Source organism: Diadema setosum, chromosome 8, assembly GCF_964275005.1.
Source record: "Diadema setosum chromosome 8, eeDiaSeto1, whole genome shotgun sequence".
In the NCBI taxonomy this organism is placed as follows: Eukaryota; Metazoa; Echinodermata; class Echinoidea; order Diadematoida; family Diadematidae; genus Diadema; species Diadema setosum.
Window position 1 is genome coordinate 40,784,331 of NC_092692.1, and position 22,498 is coordinate 40,806,828.

Here is a 22,498-nt window from a genome sequence, read left to right on the forward strand (position 1 = left end):
TGGCTACTGCATCCACATCAGCTCCATGATTTGTTAAGTATGAAACAACAGCTTCGTGCCCTCTCAGACATGCCAGAAATAAAGGGTTGAAACCTTTGTTATCAGCAGTTTTCACGTCAGCTTCCTTTTCAACAAGATAGCGTGCCATGTCTACGTGTCCTTTCTCACAAGCTTTTTGCAAAGGTGTAATACCATCTTTATCCGATGAATTCACGTCTGCTCCCCTGTCTACAAGAATTTTGGCAGTAATGAGATGTTCATTTTCACATGCTTTATCCAACGAATTTTCACCGTCAAGGGTTACTGAGTTCACATGGGCTCCATGGTTTAAAAGGTGGGAAACAAGAAAATGGAATACTTTCATAGAGGCGAGGATGAGGGGATTGAAACCTCGTGCATCAGATGCATTTACGTCAGCTCCTTCTTCAAGAAGATATTGTGCTATTTCAAGCTTCCTATTTTTACATGCGATTTGCAAAGGTGTAACGCCATCTTTCGTCACTGAATTTACCTTGGCTCCATGATCGATGAGGATTCCCGCTACGCCAAGATGTCCACTCAGGCAGGCTAAATGCAAGGGACTATCACCGTCAGGGTTAACCGCATGTACGTCAGTTCCAAGGTCAATTAGGTGTGAAACAATATTACCGTATCCTTCCTGAGACGCAACGACGAAGAGATTGACACCCTCTTAACTAGATGCACTTACATAAGCTCCTTGTTGTAGAAGATATTGTACAACTTCCAAATGTTTATTTAAACTAGCAAAATACAGCGGTGTAACACCGTCTTCCGCTGTAGTATTCACATCTGCTCCACTGACAACAAGGATTTGGGCAATTGTCAGATGTCCATTTTGGCACGCAAAATGTAACGAACTAATACCCCCAAAGTTTACTGCATGTACATCAGCTCCAAGATCTATTAGGTAAGAAACAATATTTTCATATCCTTCCTGAGATGCAGCGATCAGGGGAGTGAAACCCTTGTTATTAACTGCATTTACGTCAGCTCCTTGTTCAACAAGATATTTAGCAACTTCCAGATGCCCTTTCACACTAGCCAAATATAGCGGTGTAGAACCGCTTTTTGCTTTGGTATGCACATCTGCTCCGCTGTTAACAAGGATTTTTGCTGCTGTGAGATTTCCATTACGGCATGCACAATGCAACGAACTTATACCCCCATAGCTTACTCCATGTACATCAGCTCCATTGTCTATTAGGTGTGAAACAATATTTTCGTATCCTTCTTGAGATGCAACGATGAGTGGAGTGAAACCCTTTTTATCAGCTGCATTTACGTCAGCTCCTTGTTCAACAAGATGTTGTGCAACTTCCAGATGCCCTTTCAGACTAGCCCAATATAGCGGTGTAGAACCGGTTTTTGTTTTGGTATGCACGTCTGCTCCTTTGTCAACAAGGATTTTGACTGCTCTGAGATGTCCATTTGGGCATGCAAAATGTAACGAACTATAACCCTCATGGTTTACTGCATGTACATCACCTCCATTGTCTATTAGGTGTGAAACAATATTTTCGTGTCCTTCCTGAGATGCAACGATGAGTGAAGTGAAACCCTTTTCATCAGCTGCATTTACGTCAGCTCCTTGTACAAGAAGATATTGGACAACATTCAGATGTCCTTTCAAACTAGCAAGATATAGCGGTGTAACACCGTCTTTCGCTGTAGAAATAGCGTGTGCTCCACTGTCAACAAGGATTTTGGCTACTGTGAGATGTCCCTCTTGGCATGCATAATGCAACGAACTACAACCCTCGTGGTTAACTGCATTAATATCAGCTCCAAGGTCTATTAGGTGTGAAACAATATTTTCATATCCTTCCTGAGATGCAACGATAAGTGGATTGAAACCTTTTTCATCAGCTGAATTTACGTCAGCTCCTTGTTCAAGAAGATACTGTACAACATCCGAATGTCCTTCTAAACTAGCAAGATATACCGGCGTAACACCGTCTTTCGCTGTAGCAGTAACGTCTGCTCCTCTGTCAACAAGAATTTTGGCTGCTCTGAGATGTCCATTTGGGCATGCAAAATGTAACGAACTTTTACCCTCATGGTTTATTGCATGTACATCAGCTCCATTGTCTATTAGGTGTGAAACAATATTTTCGTATCCTTTCTGAGATGCAACGATGAGTGGAGTGAAACTCTTTTCATCAGCTGCATTTACGTCAGCTCCTTGTTCAAGAAGATACTTTGCAACATACAGATGTCCTTCTAAACTAGCAAGATATAGCGGTGTAACATAGTCTCTCGCTGTAGAATTCACGTCTGCTCCTCCGTCGACGAGGATTTTGGCAATTTTAAGATGTCCATTTTCACACGCATTATGCAACGGACTAGTCCCGTTACTGGATACTGAATTCACTTCAGCTCTGTGATCTAAAAGATCAAGAACAAGTTTCTGATGTCCTTTGCCACATGCAAGGATGAGGGGATTGAAACCTTGTTCATCAGCAGCATTTACGTCAGCACCTTTATCAAGAAGATAGTGTGATACTTGAAATTTCCCGTTTTTACATGCATTTTGTAATGGTGTAACACCAGCTTTTGTTGCCGAGTTAACGTCTGCTTTTCTGTCGACGAGGATTTTGGCAATGTTAAGATGTCCATTTTCACTTGCAACATGCAGTGGACTTGTGCCATTAATGGTTGCAGCATTTACATCAGCTCCGTGGTCACTTAAGTGTGAAACAATACTTTCGAATCCTTTCCTAGATGCACGGATGAGTGGATTGGATCCCTTTTTATCAGCTGCCTGAACGTCAGCTCCTCGTTCTACAAGATAGTCAGCAACCTTTAGATGTCCTTTGGCGCTAGAATAATATAGTGATGTAGCGCCGTCTTTCGTTTTAGCATTCACATCTGCCCCCCTGTCGACAAGGATTTTCACAACTGCAAGGTGTCCATTCACACATGCAACATGCAAAGGCCTGTGATCGTCAATGCATACTGCATCCACATCAGCTCCATGATTTGTTAGGCAAGAAACAACAGCTTCGTGCCCTCTCAGACATGCCAGAAATAAAGGGTTGAAACCTGTTTTGTCAGCAGTATTCACATCAGCTCCCTTTTTAACAAGATAGCGTGCCATGTCTACGTGTCCTTTCTCACAAGCTTTTTGCAAAGGTGTAATACCATCTTTATCCGATGAATTCACGTCTGCTCCCCTGTCTACAAGAATTTTGGCAGTAATGAGATGTTCATTTTCACATGCTATATCCAACGAATTTTTACCGTCAAGGGTTACTGAGTTCACGTGGGCTCCATGGTTTAAAAGGTGGGAAACAAGAAAATGGAATCCTTTCATAGATGCAAGGATGATGGGATTGACACCTTGTGCATCAGATGCATTTACGTCAGCTCCTTCTTCAAGAAGATGTTGTGCTATTTCAAGCTTCCCATTTTTGCATGCATTTTGCAAAGGTGTAACACCTTCTTTCGTCACTGAATTTACGTCGGCTCCATGATCGATGAGGATTCCCGTTACACCAAGATGTCCATTTAGGCAGGCTAAATGCAATGAACTATCACCGTCAGGGTTTACCGCATGTACATCAGCTCCAAGGTTAATTAGGTGTGAAACGATATTATTGTATCCTTCCTGAGATGCAACGACAAAGAGATTGACACCCTCTTCACTAGCTGCACTTACGTCTGCTCCTTGTTCTAGAAGATATTGTACAACTTCCAAATGTCTATTCAAACTAGCAAAATACAGCGGTGTAACACCGTCTTTCGCTGTAGTATTCACATCTGCTCCACTGACAACTAGGATTTGGGCAACTGTCAGATGTCCATTTTGGCACGCAAAATGTAACGAACTAATACCTTCATAGTTTACTGCATGTACATCAGCTCCAAGATCTATTAGGTAAGAAACAATATTTTCATATCCTTTCTCAGATGCAGCGATCAGGGGACTGAAACCCTTTTTATTATCTGCATTTACGTCAACTCCTTGTTCAACAAGATATTTCATAACTTCCAGATGTCCTTTCAGACTAGCACGATATAGCGGTGTAGAACCGTTTTTTGCATGGGTATGCACATCTGCTCCTCTGGTAACAAGGATTTTGGCTGCTGTGAGATGTCCATTACGGCATGCAACATGTAACGAACTTATTCCCCCATGGTTTAATGCATGTACATCAGCTCCATTGTCTATTAGGTGTGTAACAATATTTCCGTATCCTTTGTGAGATGCAACGATGAGTGGACTCAAACCTTTTTTATCAGCTGCATTTACGTCAGCTCCATGTTCAACAAGATGTTGTGTAACTTCCAGATGCCCTTTCAGACTGGCACGATGTAGCGGTGTAGAACCGCCTTTTGTTTTGGTATGCACATCTGCTCCCCTGTCAACAAGGATTTTGGCAACAGTGAGATGTCCATCCAGACATGCAAAGTGTAACGAACTGTAACCCTCATGGTTTACTGCATGTACATCACCTCCATGGTCTATTAGGTGTGAAACAATACTTTCGTGTCCTTCTTGAGATGCAACAATGAGTGGAGTGAAACCCTTTTCATCAGCTGCATTTACGTCAGCTCCTTGTTCAAGAAGATACTGTGCAACATGCGAATGACCTTCCAAACTAGCAAGATGTAGCGGTGAAACACCGTCTTTCGCTGTAGTATTCACATTTACTCTTCTGTCAACAAGGAATTTAGCAACTGTAAGATGTCCATCTTTGCATGCAAGATGCAACGAACTGTAGCCCCTAGTGGTTTCTGCATTTATATCAGCTCCGTGGTCTATTAGGTATCTGAGAACTGTGAGATGTCCATTTTTACATGCATTATGAAACGAACTATCACCATCATTAGTAACTGCATTCAGGTCAGCTCCATGATCTAAAAGATAGGAAACAACTCTATTTTTTCCTGTCGTACATGCAAGGATGAGGGGAGTTAAACCTTTGTTATCAGCAATATCTATATCAGCTTGGTGTTCAACAAGACAGTGCACTGTTTGTAGATGTCCATTGACACTTGCATACTGTAATGGTGTAATACTGTTATAGTTAACTTCTACTGCATTTACATTAGATCCATGGTCTACAAGATTAGAAACAATTGTATGATGTCCTTTCATAGCTGCAAGGATGATGGGATTGAAACCGTCTTTGTCAGATGCATTTACATCAGCCCATTGCTCAAGAAGAAATTGCGCAACTTCTTCATGTCCATTCTCACATGCCCTGTGTAAAGGTGTAATGCCTTCTTTCGTGGAAGAATTAACATCTGCTTCCCGGTCAACAAGGATTTTGATAACTACGAGATGTCCATTTCTACATGCAATATACAAAGAACTTTCACCGTCAATGGTTTTTGCGTTCACATCAGCTCCATGGTCTAAGAGGTTCGAAACAATAGTTTCATGTCCTTCACTAGATGCGACGAAGAGGGGGTTGACACCGTTTACATCAGCTGCATTTACTTCAGCTCCTAGCTCAATAAGATAACGTGCAACTTCTACATGTCCATTCTCACATGCCCTTTGTAAAGGTGTAACACCATTTTTATTGACAGCATTCACGTTCGCTCCCCTCTCGACAACGGTTTTGGCAGCAGAGAGATCTCCATTTTCACATGCACGATACAACGAATCATTACCGTCAGTGGTTACTGAATTTACATCACCTCCATGGCCCATATGTGGAGATTCGATGCATTGGTGTCCTTTCATCTTTGTCAATTCGCTTTTCTCCATTATAGTGAATTTCCACCTTTTAGATTGTCATAGTCCACACCCAGTTTGTTGTCATTTACAGAGTTGCAGCGACGTGACATACCCTCATCTTTCTTTCTTTTTTGTCGTCTTGAATCATCAATGTGTTCAGTGTTCACATCCTTTGAAGTCCTATGATGTATAAAGTATGGAAACATAATACATGAATACATGATAAAAAAATAGAGCATGCACTTATTGTCATTTTAAGGTTTTTCCGCCGAATTTTTAATCAGATTTACATTCAATTTAATGAAAAGGCATTTAAAACTGATTTTTAAAAGGCTCTGCTATGATTTTCCAATACGAATTATTTGATCATTCAAATCTGTTTCATATTATTTCTTCAAAGTTCTATTTCTATTCAATGTAGATTTTTAGAAATTTAGAAATTTTTTCAATTTAACGACGCAAAGTTTGCATTAAATTTTGGGCCAGCTTAAAAAAATGTTCAATTTCGTTTTAAGTACTTATTTCAATTCCATTCAAAGGCAAATGACCTTCGAATTTCAAACGTTGGAATGCACATCGCATTTTATACACGTTAAATTTCCATTTGAATTTTTGAAAAAAATTGATTATGTAATTTCATTGTATTGTCAAGATTTACTTATTGATTTCAATCACATCATTTTTTTATGCATTCTCCTTTCTAATCTCTCTTTTATTTCCACGTTATGCATTATGAACAATACAGATAAAACACTCACAATGGTCAAATTGTCGTTTTTACACATCAAAATCTACATTTACATTTTGGACCGTGCCCTCATGGTCAATGCCTTTGTTTTTACCGTATTTATATTATACTATACTGGACCCAGTTGCCCCCTCCCCCCCGTATTTTTTTTTTCAGTTACTACAGTTTTGTCCCTTAGCCAAGACATTCATGATTTGATCCTCAATCAGCCGTCAAATTCGTGGATAAATAGATATATAGGCTGATAGTTCTTTATATTCAGAGTGCCTTATCTGTTGAATCATTTAAAATTCTTCTCAAAACTCACCTGTTTAATCAGTTGTATTTTTTTTTTCTGGAGGCGTACACAGTTATCAATAATTGTACCATTGTATCACATGTATTTTTCTTTTCTTTTCTTTTCTTTCTTCTTCTTTTTGTTAATGTTGTGTTTTCTAGTCTATTTGTATGAGTAGCAACAGTGCGCTTAGAAACGTTAGTATGAAGCGCCATATAAATGCAATTATTATTATCATTATTATTACAGTAGTTGCATTTGTGTACTCGAATGATAGTTGTTATGATAGTCGGGAGAAAACAAAATTTCAGGTAAAGTCATTGTCCCATTTCAAGTTACATTACATTTCGCAATATTTGTTCAATAACACTAATTACTAAAGAAAGAAAGAAAACAAAATACAAGCGGTGACGTGAAAAAAATCCAAAATGCTGTAAATATTTGTTCTTTTTTGTTGTTGTTTTTTTATTGCTATATATTAAAATATGAATTTCTCGACAATCCTCACGGTGCGAATGTCAATTCGTTTGTGACACGTGCATGTTACAAAATAATTGTTGGTATACTGATGAACAGTATTAGATTTAAAATTATTTAGAATAGATTGATTAAAGAAATTAACTTTGGGAATGTTGATTTTGATGATTTTAACAATTTGCTTGGATGCTAACCTGTGATCACACCCGTGTAGGGTGTGATCACAGGTTAGCATCCGAGCATACACCAAACTGAAACGTGACCCGACTCCTGCCACCGAGAGGAAACTTAGCGCCAAGCTCCTCGAACTTCATCGATCTAACGCCCTTCCTCAACAGCTTTACTGTAGTTCAGCCTCCGTATGTTGTGACAAGGATTGTCGCCCACGGCTCGGGGCGACAATCTTTGACGGAGTTGGCGTCAAGGATTGTCGCCCCGTCAAAGATTGTCGTCTGGCGACAATCTGTGACGCTTTTGCAGTTCCCAGTTTTTGACCTCGATGGCGGCAATCTATGATGGCAAAAAAAAAAAAAAAATGTTGCGACAAAGATTGTCCTCCCGTCAAAGATTGTTGCGCCCGGCTCGGGGTGGTTGCTCCGGTGTTATGCTTTGGTGGGATGGGTTTGACTGGTAAGTTATGCGTATGTGTGTGTGTGTGTGTGTGTGTTTGTTTGTTGGGAGCTGCATGGTATGTGCTCTGTATAAGTGACTTGTGTATCACCCGGTATATGCATGGAAAAGTTAGGAAATAGCCCAGGTCAAGTCTTATTATTGACAATGCAAGGCATTTTAATATAGACAAGTATATATGTAAAGCAACACTGCAAAATCAATGATCGATAGCTTTGATATAACGAAGCGTAAGGTACAAAGGTTTACATTCTACATCACATTGCACAACATTGCAGCGACTCTTTTTTGCCGTTCGGATGTTCTGAGTACACTGCGCACATCCTGCTTATATTCCGAATGCCAACCAGGAATCACGCTAATCACAATCTTTTGTCGGCTCCGGGCTTTTTGAACAATGTTTCACAGTATATACCTCTTTAATTATGGTTAGAAGAAATCTCAGAAAATATCTTATATCTTGATCACCCTTTCATGTCGATTTGAAAAAGCAGTTTACTAAACCCTTGAATTACCATTTTGGTAAGTCTTTTTTTTTTACCAGCGGATGGGGGGGGGGGGGTGTACATGCCCCCCCCCCCCCCCGTAATTACGCCACTGCATGCCCCCTGCATACGAGGGTGCTTTTGTATTTTTAGAATTCAGATGAAAATATCTCGTAAACACATTTATGATGTAATCTGGGGAAATTTCAATCCCAGAAGTGTATACTATTTTTTTTAGGGGGGGGGGGACCCTCCGTTAATTGAAAGTATCTAGATATCTTCTCCCACTCAAGGAACATTTGCATTTTTTTTAAACTGAAGTAACAGGCCTGGTGCACACTTTAGATGAAACATTTTGAAATCTGTCAATCTAAAGTGTATTAAGTAGAAATGACTTAATGGGGAGGGTATGGGAGAGGTTAGGCCTATCCCCCTCTTACGCGAGGGAGATTTTGTATTTTCAGAATTGAAATTCAGCCATCTTTGGGTGAAATATTTAGACAGTTTTCTATCATGTCTATCAAAAAAGTAAGAACATTTCCACATCTCGGGAGTTACGAGGAGGAGCAAAATGATCTGTTTGTCCCCAATACTTTTATGGGGGAACCATACCCCTCCCCCTCCATCGACGCCTCTGCATATGAGGGAGCTTTTGAAAGTGAAAGATCTGCTGCACACTCTTTGATGAATATAAGGAAATAAAACGTCAATGTCAAAAGTGTACAAAGTCTATCGAAAGGGACCCAGTAGCGGGGCTTTTGCATATTTATGATTGCTATTCAGCGATCCGGTGCATAATTCTGGCGGTAGTTGTACAATATATTTTCCATAAAGAAAGTTCGAGATTTGTCCTCATCTCGGGAATTGCTTGGGGGACAAATGATTTGTCTGCCCCAAACATTTCCGTAGGGGCGGGGCAAATGCCCCTTTGCCCCCCCCCCCCCCCCCCAGATAGATTCGACGCCCCTGATCATCCCTGGGTATGCCCATAGATATATCAGAGTCATCATCGTTTCAGGAATGATTCAGGAACTGGAGGGGGGGTTGAATTATGGCTGTAGAGTTTTTGTTATTGTTTGTTTGTTTTCGTTCATAATTTGCAGATGGTCCCGAGTTGCTCGCTTCATAGCATGTTTACATACAAGTCTATGCTATTTGACGTTGTCAACGTCTGGACCATACCTTATGTCGATATTACTTTCTTCGCGAGCGAGCGAAGCGAGCGAGCGCTTGAGAAAATTATGTATACATTATCCTAAAATTAAGATAGAATACTGTTCAGCTCTGTTACCTGTCTGGAGGCGGGCGTACGAACGTCATGCAATATGCCAAAATTGATACAATCACATTTCTGCTTCCTCCATTTTTTTCCCTCAAATTTCAGGGGGGGGGGGTGATTCTACAGGCCATCCCCCCTCCTCCATTTCAGGGGGGGGGGGATATATCCCCCATCCCCCCGGGATTTACGCCCATGTCATATACAGAGCACCATAAGATTAATTGGTCAGCTCTCTTTAAGATGATAAGGCGATGGGTCTCACATTTAATGTGTGAGATAAGGTTGTCTCTTCAAGGTTGGAGCATGGAGAAATCCACTTTGGAGTTGGTCGTCATTTGTTCGCCTTCTCCCACCATCTACCTCAGGATGATGCTGTTGTTAATAGACTTCTCCCAGGCCTCATGGTCATACATTAGGCATATGAATGCTCCAATCTCATCTGTCACCTCTTGCTCTACAGACCACCCATCACCAAGATTTATGAGGGGGTCAAAAACATTGGCACATTATAAACTTATGTTCTAAGATTTCAGCAGTGTTTATTATAATGTAATATCAAATATTGAACAATATACCACATTTCAGTAAAATATTTGTAACACCAGGTTCGCTCTCTTAGCACAATGTAAATAAATACAATGTACAATCAAACGGTTATGTTTACACGTGTGGATGTTCCTCCTTTTTAATCTTGGATTATCATTGGCTGGAGCAACAATATCTTTGACACATATAATTTACATGAGGTACAATGAGAAAGGCATCAATAAATATTCTTCAAATATCCTCCAAAGGCTATCATCAGAGAACTATTAACAGCGTTGTTTCGTGGGGAAATAACTGCTACTTGGGATTAACAGCAGAGCGTCCTTCACCAAACATTAAACAAATCAGGGGGGGGGGGGGTCACATCCAAAGAAGATCCAACTTTCGCGTTAATGTCACTGAGGTCTCGCGTGTAGACTATCGAGGAGATGAATCCATGAAGAGAACCCTTGAAAGGAGGTACCTTGAAAGGAGGTGCATATACAACATATACAAATGCACTAAATAAAAGGTCTAATACATACAGCGTGTTTATAGATAACTTGCTTCACTTCTTAACCAAGTAATTGTTACGTGCACTTATCAATCAAATAAGTTTATACTGACTGTACAACAATATTATTTTGTCAGCTCAAAGCAATCAAATAAACCATGAGGATTGAATATTGAAATAAAGCTCATCTGTATTAAACATAAAGTTGAACTACATGTATCATCAAAACCGAACCTAATAAGCATGTGAAGTTGCATATATACTTTCATGCATCAAATCAAATATCATCACTCTGAATCATTATTGTTACGGGTGTTATGGGATATATTCTCTTTTTCCACTTATATAACCACATTAATGTGATCACCCATTCAGCTGTGAAATACTTTAATCCTATGAAAAATAAAAGTTTATGGTATTATGATTTGTTCATTTGTCAACCTTGTCAATACCAAATATAATCAAATTTCTTCTTAAAACATTGATAAAACAGAAATATCTAACTATGACTATTTACTTCAAAATGTCACTCACTCTCAAATTTGCTCTATCGTATATACTATAAACATACCTACTACTGTATCAATCAGAACACTTAAACTACACACTACAGTGTATGGAAAATCCAACACATGTTCTCCTACTTTACCGTTTCTATACAAGAATAATGCAACAGAACGATTATAATAAAATGGTAGTGGATAGCTTCTCTCAGCAGGGGATGACTGATTACAAGGAGATGGTATAACATACAAGTATATACCTATTCAGCCTACACTGTAATTCACTATCAGGCACACTACAAACACAGTTCTTATCAGCTTTGTCCTAAAATCGGGATGAAGCCTGAGCCAAGCACTAAAATAATCAAGTCCTTTCTCTCCACAGAGTCTGGCTCTCCCTCTCTCTCTCTCTCTCTCTCTCTTACGCCCTAGCCTACAAGTACACCAAACTTTAGCCTGTACTATTCAGACCCTAAAAGTTTTGCTTATCTTCAGCCATTACAAAGCACATGATTTAGCTGGAACTGATAAATCGTCTGCATGGCAGAGTTCAAATCTACATGATTTTCATATAGCATGGTGTAGAAAGTCTAACAAATATGACATACATACATGAGTGCATACCACAGGTATTGTTCAAACTACACTATAAACCTCACACTTCATCTCACACACATATACATAGATATAGAGGTTGCGAACTGACAGCCTTGCTTGAGTCATTGTGTGAAATGTTCCATCTATTGAACATCCTAACTTTCCTTTACAAAGAATAAGTTTATCAGTCTATTATACCTTCACTCTGCATGTAAACTGAAATTACAGTAATCCATAAGGTTTATGACATGTAAAACTGGCATAATAGTGGTCTCACCTTGAAAGGAGCCAGCACCACGCCTTATTACATCCACTCTCTCCAACGTCCAAGGGGGCAAGAGGACGTGGTACTATGGGAACTCTATCTTTATCCCCCAAAATTTTGGCAGTACCGATGGTGGTAGGGGAAAAGACGAATACGAGATGAGGAGAGACTTATGTACATTAGGGGTCTGCATCCCCGTGTAAAAGGAGAGAGGGGAAAAGAAAGATAAGGACGGAAGCAGGGACTGGAGGACAATGCACGAGAGGGCATGTGTATATGGGAGGAAGGGGTTGTGTATGTATACACTGAGGTTGAAGACTCCACACTCTGTGGTCTTCATCACAGACCTTGTAACCCGGGGTTACACTCTCCCCCACCAAATCTCGCACCGTCTTGGTGGAAGAAGAGGGGCATAATATAACTCACTTAAACATATTTCAATACATGATTAGCAATCTAGCCCGAATCAATAGCCTAACAGTCTCTGTCTTAATGCAGTAAACAACCCTTCACGTTTAGGGCTGGTCGTAACCGAACAATTCAGTGGTTGACCTCGTCCAAAATAGTTTAGTCGTTCAGGTGCCACACTCTGTCTGGACGACCTTCTCAAATGTGTACGCCCAGAAGACGACGGTGAGGGATTGCCAGTCTCACCACCAACTCCCTGGGCAACATCGTTGTGGTTTGCAGTTTCCTCATTAGTGGCGATGTTTCTGCCTTCACCAGCTGGGTCTGGAGTAGGGGAGTGCGGATTTTCGGGAACGCCATTTAAAGCTGGGGAATCAGCTCTATCAGGGTCGATAGGAGTGCCAATAATGTCAGTAGTCTCAGGAACGTTGGTATCTCCAACGGCAGGTGTCTCACTTGGTGAATCAATTTCTTCAGGCAGCTCGCATGTTGGACTTTGGACATCGAGAGGGGAAGGACTCTGGACTTCTTCTGGAGAGTCGTTTGCCATGGGAACATCCTGTTCTGAAATCTCTTCAGAAGTCAAGGGAATTCCTGCCTCGGTGTGTTGTCGTTCTGCAGTGGGGTCAAGGGCTCGATTTTCAGTGACATCTCCCTCCTGAGGAGTGTCTTCAGAGGCCTGAGCCTGAACATGCTCGGGTTGACCTGTTCTTTGCTGACCACGGGATTGCTGATTTGGGATCGTCTGGTCCAAACGACAGTGTGATGACAAAGGAGGTATGAGCCATCCATCACTCTCAGATTCACTCGATGGCGGGGCTGTGGTTGGTTGCAGGCTTCTATTAACTCGCCGCCCCCTCGCTCTGGGCGTCTAGTGGTTGAAGTCCGGGGAGAGAGGACAGGTGGGTGCTCATCATTGGACACATCTGTTGACCCAATAGGGAGAAGCAAATTTCGGTGCAGCATCAGAGTTTTACCTCCGGCTTCTGGCTGGACATCATATACGGGCAGGGACGGATTCTTGCGTCCCACCACAACATACGAATCAGGTTTCCATCGATTCGCCAGTTTGTGTGGACCTTTCAATCCTACATTTCGCACGAGCACCTTATCACCATTCTGAAGTTCTCCACCACGAACTTTCAGATCATAGCGTCGCTTATTGGTGGCTGCTGCTTTCTCTGAAGCCTCCTTCGCTGCTCGGTATGCTCGGTGAAGACCCGCTTTCAACTTTGAGACATATTTCACGTGGTCGAGGGCAGTTGTCCCATGTGGACGTGCGTTGAATGTTACGTCGATTGGGAGTCTTGCCTCCCTGCCGAACATGAGCAGGTAAGGACTGTACCCGGTGCTTGCCGACTTTGTAGCATTGTACGCGTGGACCAGGCTTGCTACGTGTTGGCTCCAGTTAACTTTTTGTTCATCTGTTAGGGTGCCCAACCTGTTGAGAAGGGTCCGGTTAAACCGTTCAGGTTGTGGGTCTCCCTGGGGATGGTAGGGTGTAGTGTGAGATTTCTTGATGCCAAGAAGTTGAGTAAGCTCCTTTATAACCTTGCCCTCAAACTCTCGGCCCTGATCGGAGTGTAGCCGTTGAGGTAGGCCATAATGCACAAAGTACTTCTCCCACAGAGTTTTCGCGACAGTGCGAGCGGATTGATCTTTTGTGGGAAATGCCTGTGCGTATCTCGTAAAATGGTCAGTTACGACTAGAATGGACTTGAATCCCTTTCCATCCATCTCCAAACCCAGAAAATCCATACAGACCAGCTCCATCGGTTGAGTCGTCTGGATGCTGTGGAGTGGTGCACTTTTAGTCGGAAGGGCCTTGCGGGCGAGGCATCTTCTACAGCTCCCTATCCATTTCTCAATGTCAAGGGCCATCTTGGGCCAGTAAAAACTAGCCCGAATGAGGGAGGACGTCTTGTCAGTGCCCAAGTGTCCATGCTCATCATGAAGTCTGCGGAGTGCATCCTTCCGGTGAGATTCCGGAAGCACTAGCTGGTAAACTGGCTCGCCATCTTGGTCCTTTAGCATCCTGTGAAGTACGCCCTCAATGAGTTTCAGCTTGGGAAACTCTCGTGCCAGGATGCGTTCCTCTGGCGTCTTCAGGGTGCGTCCATTTGGCTTTCGACCAGCCTGAACCCAAGATGTAGCCTTCTTGATGGTTAAGTCAGCATTCTGGGCACTCTTCCAGTTGGTGGGGCTGGACATATTACTGATATGTGGGAACTCATAATCATCGGGAATGGCTTCGGCACGTATGGAAAGGCAGGTTATCAGTGGACTAGAAGTTAGATGTGCAGAAGGTGTGTCCTCCTTGCTAGACACAGACATCAAAACGGTATTTGTAGCCTCAAGACCGATCTGTTGGTCGGGTTCCGCCACCTCATTTCTCAGCCGGGCTTCCAGGTAGCTGAGGTCTGTATAGTCATCTGCACCTCTAACCTTGGGCAGTCGGGAGAGTACGTCAGCATTGGTGTTTACTCGGCCGGGACGGTAGTGGATGGTAATGTCATAATTTGCTAGTTCTGACACCCATCGGTGGCCTGTTGCATCTAATTTAGCTTTGCTCAGAACGTAGGTGAGAGGGTTGTTGTCAGTGAATATGGCGGTGTTCTTGGCAAGATACAAGTAGTCCTTGAAACGTTCAGCAACCGCCCACTTCAGCGCTAAAAACTCCAGCTTGTGGGCTGGGTAATTTCGCTCTGACTTGGAGAGGCCCCTACTGGCGTACGCTACAGGACGCAGGTGTCCGTTGTGGTCCTGGCACAGAACTGCACCTAACCCATCTCGGCTGGCATCGAGTTGGAGGACAAACGGCTTTTGTAGGTCCGCAAATGCCAATACAGGTGCAGTGGTTAGGGCATCCTTCAGGTGTTTGAAGGCCCTAGAACACTCTGGAGTCCACTTCTCACTGATGTTTGCTGAAGGTTTGGATTTCCCAGCTTCCTTCGTGTGTCCCTTTTGTGATGTGCCGGCAGTCAGTTCATGAAGAGGTCGAGCAATCTTTGAATACCCCTTCACGAATCTCCGGTAGTATCCGGTGAATCCCAGGAAAGAGCGCAGTTCTTTCACAGTCTTGGGAGCAGGCCAGTCTCGAAGCACTTGTGTCTTGCTTGGGTCTGTCCTCACACCTTCGCCAGAAACTATGTGTCCAAGATACCTCACAGAGGTGCAGCACAGCTGACACTTCTCAGGGGAAATCTTGAGACCATACTCCTGTAGACGGTCGAGAACACGGAGAAGGCGTTCTTCCATTTCCTCCAGAGTTTTCCCGAAGACAATGATGTCATCCATATAAACCAAAACTTCGGACATATGGAGACCCGACATACATCGTTCCATCAACCGCTGAAAGGTAGCGGGGGCTCCTTTCACTCCTTGAGGCATTCTTTCGAACTGAAAGAATCCTACTGGACAAATGAACGCCGTCTTCTCTTTGTCGCAGTCGGCCATAGGGATCTGATAATACCCCGACTTCAGGTCTATCACAGAAAACCATTGGTTTCCATTGAGGGCATCAATTGCTTCCTGTATCAAGGGGACAGCATATTGGTCAGGAACAGTTCGAGAGTTCAATGTGCGATAGTCCACACAAAGACGCAGACTCCCGTTCTTTTTCCTGACGAGGACGATTGGCGAGGCATAGGGGCTCTTCGAATCCGTTATGATCCCTGCTTGGGAGAGCTCCTGCAGGTGGGCCCGCAGATCCGCCAAGTCGGAGGGAGATACTCTCCTCGAACGCTCTCGAAAGGGGGTCTCATCTGTCAGTCTAATCCGGTGCTCTATATTCTACTCGTCACTCCATAGTGTTGGTCAGAGAGACAGAAAACACGGGACCTTTCCTGAAGTTTGTCAAGCAGACGATCCTTTTCCACCTGTGGGATGGGTCCCCACTGGATCGGTAACTGCTTGACATCCGTCCTAGTCTCAGCAGGCATTCTTTGGTAGATTGCCGCACAGACAGTGCTGACTTCACCCTCCTTCTCTATCTGACAGGCTTGGTGTAACGATTCGAATATTCCAGAATTTGTGCCTACCACCACAGGATGGACAGCTGTGTTTGGATTGTCTGGGATGACAAGTGCCAATGTATGAACGCATCTGGACGTCCCTGAGAATGATGGGTCAAAACCTAGCTCAATGTGTGTGTATCCAATATAGGGTATGTGACCTCCCCCACCATGCCATAGGATGAGGTCTTCCAATGACAGAATCTCTTTGCCTAGCTTCTTGCTAAGTCCTTCGGAGAGTAGGGTGACTTGGGAGCCACTGTCCAAGAGACACTTTGAGGGCTGACCAACGATGAGGCAGGGGTATGTGGTTCTCCCCCACCAAACCATCAGGAACGTCTCCTTGACTCTTGCTTTCTGTATCTGGATGAAGTTCGTTTACTGCTGCTGGGAGAAGGTCTGGGGAGCTTGAGATGATCCGGGCCCCTGATTGCTCCGACTTCGGCGCCCTTGCTCGTTTCCCTGCAGCTGATTGATATGTTTCAACAACTTCAGGTTCACTGCTGCTAAGTCGGGAAGGTTGGGACAATTTCTGCGGAAGTGTCCATCTTGCCCACACTTGTAGCAGAATTCAGGGAGTTTGGTTTCAGCTTGGGGTGTTTGGTGGGCGTTATACGTGGCGATGTTCGGCAGTTTCACCGCAGCCATCCGCTCTTCCAATCTTGCCAAGCGAGCTTCCATGACACCTGTAGATGGCTCGGCGAGGGCCTGCAGGCTCCTACCCCTGGTAGGTGTTCTCTGCCTCTTTTGGGAGGCCTCCTCCTCATATCTCCTCACTCGGCTGAGTAGATCTATGAAGGAGGGCGGGTTTTGCAGATAGTCTCTCAACCTAAGGCTTATGAGAAGCATCTCATCGTGAACGACCCTGATGAATTTCTGGAGTCTCAGGTAGTCTGCTCTCTCCGGCTCTGCTCCTCCCTTTCGGATGGCACGACGGAGTACAACATTAACCCTCATTAAGAAATCTGAAGGTTTCTCACACTCCTGTTGCGCGGTATCATGAAATTTCAGCAGGATTTCCTCTCCACTCTCAGTGGTGCCAAAAGCAGCGTCTAGAGCAGAAACGTAGTCTCCAGCAGAAGCATGAACGTTGTAGAGTTTCAGGTCCCTTACTATGGTCGAAGCAGGTGGTCTGAGAGCTTCACTTATCCTCCTTCTTTTCTCCACTTCTCCAATGCCGGCAGCTGTCCACTCTTCTAGCTGACCCTCTGCCTGGTCCACCCATATGTCAAAGGAGTCTTCGTCCTTTGCTGACGGAGATCCAGAGAAGGGTCGCAGCTTCCTATAAGTAGCAGGGAGACTCATGGGTAAGCTTTGTCCTGCCTGTTGATGTTTGTATGGAGAGGCATGGTGATGCTCCTGACTCGATTGTGGTAAGGCGGATCTGTAATTTGAAGATGAGGGAGGCTGCAATGGGGCAGGATCTGCCATCCTCAAGTTTCTCCTGGCTTCCGCAAGTGTCACTCGTCTTGATGAGGGTCCGGCCACATCAGAGAGTAGTGCCAAGAAAAATGGTCTAGGTGCGCCATGAATGTTCAAGTGAATGTTTTGGTCCCGCATCATCACTTGGGAGGACTTGATTTCCAATTCCACGAGGAGTGCTACAGAGGGAGACTGGATGTGGGACTGACGCTCCAGAACCATGCCACTCCGAACACAATCTACCACCTCAGACAAGGCAACTATTAGCTCATCCGTGGTCACACCATCCACCTCTTCCCCAATGAGTAATAACGCCATATCAAGGGCTATATCTTCCTTCTTACACAAAGCCTTAGCAGGGGCAAGAAGGTTTGATTTAAAGTCGGCCATAGTCTATCACGATGAAATTCAATGTAATAGAAATCAGTACAAAATTCTGAGAACATATACTCCGTAGCACTACAGTATATCACCTGTTGATCTTCAGATGGGGTCACTTTGATTTGCTCTGTAAATTGCGCATAATCAAAATGCAAAATACATGTAAAATACCTCCTTAATGTGATGTACTTTCTTTGCAATACAACACTATGTCATTAACCTGCGCTGGTGCTGGCTCCTTTACGAATAGTCAAATAACAAACATTAAAACAATGTTTAAATCATATATAGATTGTGACAATTCACATAACACAAATCTCATCGAGAGCAGGTCCTGGCAGGGTCGCCATTTGTAACACCAGGTTCGCTCTCTTAGCACAATGTAAATAAATACAATGTACAATTAAACGGTTATGTTTACACGTGTGGATGTTCCTCCTTTTTAATCTTGGATTATCATTGGCTGGAGCAACAATACCTTTGACACATATAATTTACATGAGGGACAATGAGAAAGGCATCAATAAATATTCTTCAAATATCCTCCAAAGGCTATCATCAGAGAACTATTAACAGCGTTGTTTCGTGGGGAAATAACTGCTACTTGGGATTAACAGCAGAGCGTCCTTCACCAAACATTAAGCAAATCAGGGGGGGGGGGTCACATTCAAAGAAGATCCAACTTTCGCGTTACTGTCACTGAGGTCTCGCGTGTAGACTATCGAGGAGATGAATCCATGAAGAGAACCCTTGAAAGGAGGTGCCTTGAAAGGAGGTGCATATACAACATATACAAATGCACTAAATAAAAGGTCTAATGCATACAGCGTGTTTATAGATAACTTGCTTCACTTCTTAACCAAGTAATTGTTACGTGCACTTATCAATCAAATAAGTTTATACTGACTGTACAACAATATTATTTTGTCAGCTCAAAGCAATCAAATAAACCATGAGGATTGAATATTGAAATAAAGCTCATCTGTATTAAACATAGGGCTGAACTACATATATCATCAAAGCCGAACCTAATAAGCATGTGAAGTTGCATATACACTTTCATGCATTAAATCAAATATCATCACTCTGAATCATTATTGTTACGGGTGTTATGGGATATATTCTCTTTTTCCACTTATATAACCACATTAATGTGATCACCCATTCAGCTGTGAAATACTTTAATCCTATGAAAAATAAAAGTATATGGTATTATGATTTGTGCATTTGTCAACCTTGTCAATACTAAATATAATCAAATTTCTTCTTAAAACATTAATAAAACAGAAATATCTAACTATGACTATTTACTTCAAAATGTCACTCACTCTCAAATTTGCTCTATCGTATATACTATAAACATACCTACTACTGCATCAATCAGAACACTTAAACTACACACTACAGTGTATGGAAAATCCAACACTTGTTCTCCTACTTTACCGTTTCTATACAAGAATAATGCAACAGAACGATTATAATAAAATGGTAGTGGATAGCTTCTCTCAGCAGGGGATGACTGATTACAAGGAGATGGTATAACATACAAGTATATACCTATTCAGCCTACACTGTAATTCACTATCAGGCACACTACAAACACAGTTCTTATCAGCTTTGTCCTAAAATCGGGATGAAGCCTGAGCCAAGCACTAAAACAATCAAGTCCTTTCTCTCCACAGAGTCTGGCTCTCCCTCTCTCTCTCTCTCTCTCACGCCCTAGCCTACAAGTACACCAAACTTTAGCCTGTACTATTCAGACCCTAAAAGTTTTGCTTATCTTCAGCCATTACAAAGCACATGATTTAGCTGGAACTGATAAATCGTCTGCATGGCAGAGTTCAGATCTACATGATTTTCATATAGCATGGTGCAGAAAGTCTAACAAATATGACATACATACATGAGTGCATACCACAGGTATTGTTCAAACTACACTATAAACCTCACACTTCATCTCACACACATATACATAGATATAGAGGTTGCGAACTGACAACCTTGCTTGAGTCATTGTGTGAAATGTTCCATCTATTGAACATCCTAACTTTCCTTTACAAAGAATAAGTTTATCAGTCTATTATACCTTCACTTTGCATGTAAACTGAAATTACAGTAATCCATAAGGTTTATGACATGTAAAACTGGCATAATAGTGGTCTCACCTTGAAAGGAGCCAGCACCACGCCTTATTACGTCCACTCTCTCCAACGTCCAAGGGGGCAAGAGGACGTGGTACTATGGGAACTCTATCTTTATCTCCCAAAATTTTGGCAGTACCGATGGTGGTAGGGGAAAAGACGAATACGAGATGAGGAGAGACTTATGTACATTAGGGGTCTGCATCAAGATTCAAGATTCAAGATTCAATCATTTATTGTCTGATTTAAAAAATACAGAAAATCTTCCTCCACTGGCAAGATAACAGAGCATAACACGACAAGAATAACAAACAGATCACATATAAATGCACAGGCACATATAAATACATGATAATCAATTAACAATTCGACACATCACCAAACGGTACATCCCCGTGTAAAAGGAGAGAGGGGAAAAGAAAGATAAGGACGGAAGCAGGGACTGGAGGACAATGCACGAGAGGGCATGTGTATATGGGAGGAAGGGGTTGTGTATGTATACACTGAGGTTGAAGACTCCAAACTCTGTGGTCTTCATCACAGACCTTGTAACCCGGGGTTACATATTGCTGAAATTATAATATCAGACTACTCTCACCTGAATGCTGTATGGTACACGGGATGGCTTTGTAGATTCTTTAGGGGTCCGACTTTGTCCCTACCCTTGAAGGCACTTGTTATATCTTCCCCGGTAAACACATGTAGTCTAAGTATTGTGGTACAGTAGTCAGCTCCCTTTGATTCTGTATGCCAGTTCACCGACATTCACAATCTGGCAATACTTGACAGTCCGTTTATGAAGGAAGATAGTGAGGATCGATGACGGAGTAAGCATGGTGCAAGAAGATCAAGTGTGTCTGGCGTCCTCACCACAGCTGATTTGTACCCAAGCTTAGTGGAATACTCGATGTACAGCACTACCCGGGTGTCCATCTCCTGGTTAGACAGCAGCTCATGGATAGAGCTTATTGCCTCCTGGGACGCATCATTGTGTGAACAGAAAGAATGTAACAGGAATCACTTAAGCTTCAGAGAATGTGATTGCTGTTACATTCCTTTTGTTTACACAATGATGTGTTCCAGGAGACGATACGCGATATCCATGAGCGGCTGTCTAACCAGGAGGAGACGGACACCAGGGTCGTGCTCTAGAGCATACCTCAAGTGCGCCGCTAAGTTTGGGTACAAGGTAGCTTTGGTGAGGACTCCATAGACACAGAAATTTTCTTGATCCCCTTGCTCCATGCTTCATTCACCCCCCTCACTTCTACAATGTAGTATCTTCCTTAATAAACGGACTGTCAAGTATTGCCAAATTTTGAATGTCAGTGAACTGGAATACAGAATCAAAGGGAGCTGACTACTGTACCACAATACTTGGACTATATGTGTCTACCGGGGAAGATGTAACAATTAAGTGCCTTCAAGGGTTGGGCAAAGTTGGACCCCTAAGAATCTACAAAGCCACCCCATGTACGACACAGCATTCAGGTGAGAGTAGTCCGATATCATAATTTCAAAAGTATTTTACTGAAATCTAGTAAGTTGCTCAGTATTATATCATGATAAACACTACTGAAATCTTAAAATATGATTTGATAATGTGCCAATGTTTGTTTGTTTTTTCCTCAAAAATCTTGATGATGGGTGGTCTGTTGAGCCAGAGGTGACAGATGACATTCAAGCATTCACATGCCGTAAATGTATAGCAAGGCCCGGGAGAAGTTTATTAATGGTGTCCGCAGCATCATGCTGAAGCAGATGGTGGGAGAGGGCGAGCAACTGATGACCAAATCCACGGTGGATTTCTCCATGCTCCCACCTGGCAGAGGCTACCTTATCCCACACTTTCTATGAGTGAACCACCACCTTGCCATCTTTAAGCGAGCTGACCAGCCAATCTTCTGGTGCGCTAACCCCTTTGATCCTGGACAAGGGCGGCAGAAGACAGCCTTCGGTATCATGGATCCGGTGTGGTCAAGTGGCCCTATCCTTCCCAATTCCCTCATTGACTTGCTTCAGAAAATTACTGCGTAGATGGAGGAGGATGAAGAGGAGCAGCCAGTCATTGATTACAATGATCGTTTTGATGATGACTGGAAAGTACAGAAGTGTGAAACCAA

The 22,498-nt window shown here is 42.8% G+C and overlaps 1 protein-coding gene across 1 annotated transcript; it reads right to left on the bottom strand.

The window, feature by feature from the left end:
- Nucleotides 1–210: 210 nt before the first annotated feature.
- LOC140232272 (uncharacterized) lies at nucleotides 211–12,968 on the bottom strand. Its single transcript, XM_072312405.1, has 5 exons — nucleotides 12,665–12,968; nucleotides 1,876–3,693; nucleotides 908–1,137; nucleotides 512–658; nucleotides 211–228 (listed from the first exon to the last, which is right to left on the bottom strand). The coding sequence occupies exons 1-5, from the start codon at nucleotides 12,966–12,968 to the stop codon at nucleotides 211–213; spliced, it is 2,517 nt and encodes an 838-aa protein (XP_072168506.1).
- Nucleotides 12,969–22,498: the final 9,530 nt, after the last annotated feature.

Excerpts from the sequence above, each read along its gene's own strand:
- LOC140232272 (XM_072312405.1), bottom strand. The coding sequence starts at position 12,968 with ATGGCAAACGACTCTCCAGAAGAAGTCCAGAGTCCTTCCCCTCTCGAT. Across the intron at positions 3,694-12,664 it reads TGTTGCCCAGGGAGTTGGTG|AACAAGGAGCAGACGTAAGT; the intron begins GTGAGACTGGCA and ends AATATCTTCTAG. Across the intron at positions 1,138-1,875 it reads AAATTCAGCTGATGAAAAAG|CAGCAAAAATCCTTGTTAAC; the intron begins GTTTCAATCCAC and ends GAAATCTCACAG.